The sequence below is a fragment of the Hydra vulgaris genome, chromosome 13 (assembly GCF_038396675.1).
Source record: "Hydra vulgaris chromosome 13, alternate assembly HydraT2T_AEP".
NCBI lineage: Eukaryota > Metazoa > Cnidaria > Hydrozoa > Anthoathecata > Hydridae > Hydra > Hydra vulgaris.
The window spans coordinates 16,044,343-16,046,848 of NC_088932.1; the positions used below are offsets into that span (position 1 = coordinate 16,044,343).

General features: G+C 25.1%; 1 protein-coding gene across 1 annotated transcript; it reads right to left on the reverse strand.

Annotated features, from left to right (window-relative positions):
* Window positions 1-841: 841 nt before the first annotated feature.
* Window positions 842-2,231, reverse strand: LOC136089355 (solute carrier family 35 member G1-like). Its single transcript, XM_065815325.1, has one exon. It carries the CDS (start codon window positions 2,069-2,071, stop codon window positions 956-958), a length of 1,116 nt encoding a protein of 371 aa, XP_065671397.1. The 5' UTR covers window positions 2,072-2,231; the 3' UTR covers window positions 842-955.
* Window positions 2,232-2,506: the final 275 nt, after the last annotated feature.

A 2,506-nucleotide genomic window follows, 5' to 3' on the forward strand; every position in this document is an offset into this window, starting at 1 on the left:
TTTAGGTTAGAGGAACAATTGTTTTTTGAGCCTGGAGTCCTAAGGTATAATGGCAGCAAGGACTCCAGGACTCCGGGCTTAAAAGCATTAAGTTTCAAGTCATTAAATCTCATGAATTTTTTTATTTTACCAGATAATAATTCAACAAACATGTTTAGAGCTTTTAGACACTGCAGACTTGGAAAAAGTAGAGATATAAACCTGGAGGCCTTTTGGGACTCCGCATCACATATATATATATATATATATATATATATATATATATATATATATATATATATATATATATATATATTTATATTTATATATAAATTAAAAAACTAATTTAAAAAAGGGATGATATATATATATATATGTATATATATATATATATATATATACATATATATATATTTATATATATATATATATATATATATATATAAAAATTAAAAAACTAATTCAAAAAAGGGATGATATATATATATATATATATATATATATATATATATATATATATATATATATATATATATATAAATTAAAAAACTAATTCAAAAAAGAATTTTAAACAGGAAAAATTATAACTGTGATTTTTGTGTGCCTAACAATGAAAAAGAATCTAATAACATTCAAAAATAAAAATGATTTGAAAAAAAAAATTATTTAAAAATTTATATAAAAATAAAAAAAAATAAAAAAAAATAATTCAAAATAGATTTGTCAATACAAAAAATATTGTAGTGATTTTTGTAAAAATCTTTGGCAACAATCGGAGAGAAAATAAGATTAGAAAATTAAAAATTAAGTTTTAAACGACATAAATTTTTAAAAATTCATTTAAAAAAAACATCTTATAAAAAGTAAATGTATTATATACACTTATATAAATAATCCAGAAGCACCATAAATAAATAACATTTTTAAAGAAAGGCAATCCTTTTTGCAATAAATATATTAGATTTTTTATTTCTGTTTAACTGTTTAATTCTTCATCTTCTTCAACAAATTTATTTAGCATAAAATGTTTCTCTTCCTCAACCTGAATTGGTTCCTGATTAATGCATTTATTACCACAACATTTTTTACAACACTGCTGTTGCAAATCAAACACCCTATGGAGAATCATTACACTAGATGATCCTAAAACTATAAAGGTTCCTAACAAAGCACTACGTGAAGGCAATTTACTCATTAGTAAGTATTGTAACATAAAGGCATGAATAACATCACAATTTCGAATTAAAATTGCTGGGCCTGCATCCTCTAACTGTAATGCTTCCCCCATTAACATTAGTCCAATAAAGAACACAATGCCTGAAATAAAAATTAAATACCAATGTTGTGCCTTGATTTCTTGAAATAAAAATTCATCATGCCTTATAAGCATTGCAATCGGAGAAAAAAAAATTCCTAGTAAACTAGGATAAAATACTGTCAGTGTTACATCAAATTTTGATCCATGGAGTTTGATTAGTATGAAAAATAAGCTTATAAACATGGCAGCCAACAAAGCAAAGCCACTTCCCAGTATATATTGAGGGTTTTGAAATACAGATGCAATATTATTGCTTAACTGATTTATTGGAATAATTTCATTATTAGAAATTATTAAATCTGGTTTAGCTAAAACTACAACACCAAAGAAACTTATACAGCCACAAAGCACCTCAATAATGCCACAACCTTTGCGCAACAATATGTAACTAAAAAACACAGTAAAAACTGGTGAGGTAAATTGAACAACTGTTGCATCTGCAATGGGTATCAGTTGGATAGCAAGATAAAAAAATATTATTGCTGCATCTTCAATAACTCCCATGAAAAATAAATATAACAGATTTAACTTTTTATCACCATATGGATGAACTTTTCGGAAAAACATAAAAACTATGCAAAATAGTAACTGGATAAAACTCCTTAAAAGAAGCAATTCATAAGTCGAAAAGTCTTTATAGATATGATAAATATATTGCACAAGAACATTCCCAAGTGTTAAAAATAAACCAGCAGCAGCCATTAGAGCTAATCCAACACTGCGCTTATTTAATCCGTTTTCTGTTACAAATATTCTGCTGAAAAACTGAAACATCTTAGTTTCAAAAGTTAAAACTCTAACGTAACGATTTGCTCGGAATTGTTTTGTTTTTTAAACGTTTATAGCCTATCAACTTTTACATTAATTACATTACAACAGCGTTTCAAAATTTAAAGACTTCTTTTAAACCATATGATTATTTTTGACTCAGTTTCCTAAGTTCTTACAAAAATCTTAAATTAAATCAAGTACACGATTTAAAAGAAAAATTTAAAACGTCACTATTTATGTTCATTTGATTTAAAACGTCACTCATTTCATTCATGTTCATGACACTCAGTTCACTAGATTTAAAACGTCACTATTTATGTTCATTCGAAAGTAATATTTTGTAAAAAAAATTGATAAAGAAATTTAAATAATCTTACCAGAAAATAAGTTGAAAAGTTTAGATTAATGATTAATTTCATTACCAAACTTCATGACCGT

Excerpts from the sequence above, each read along its gene's own strand:
- LOC136089355 (XM_065815325.1), bottom strand. The coding sequence starts at position 2,071 with ATGTTTCAGTTTTTCAGCAGAATATTTGTAACAGAAAACGGATTAAAT.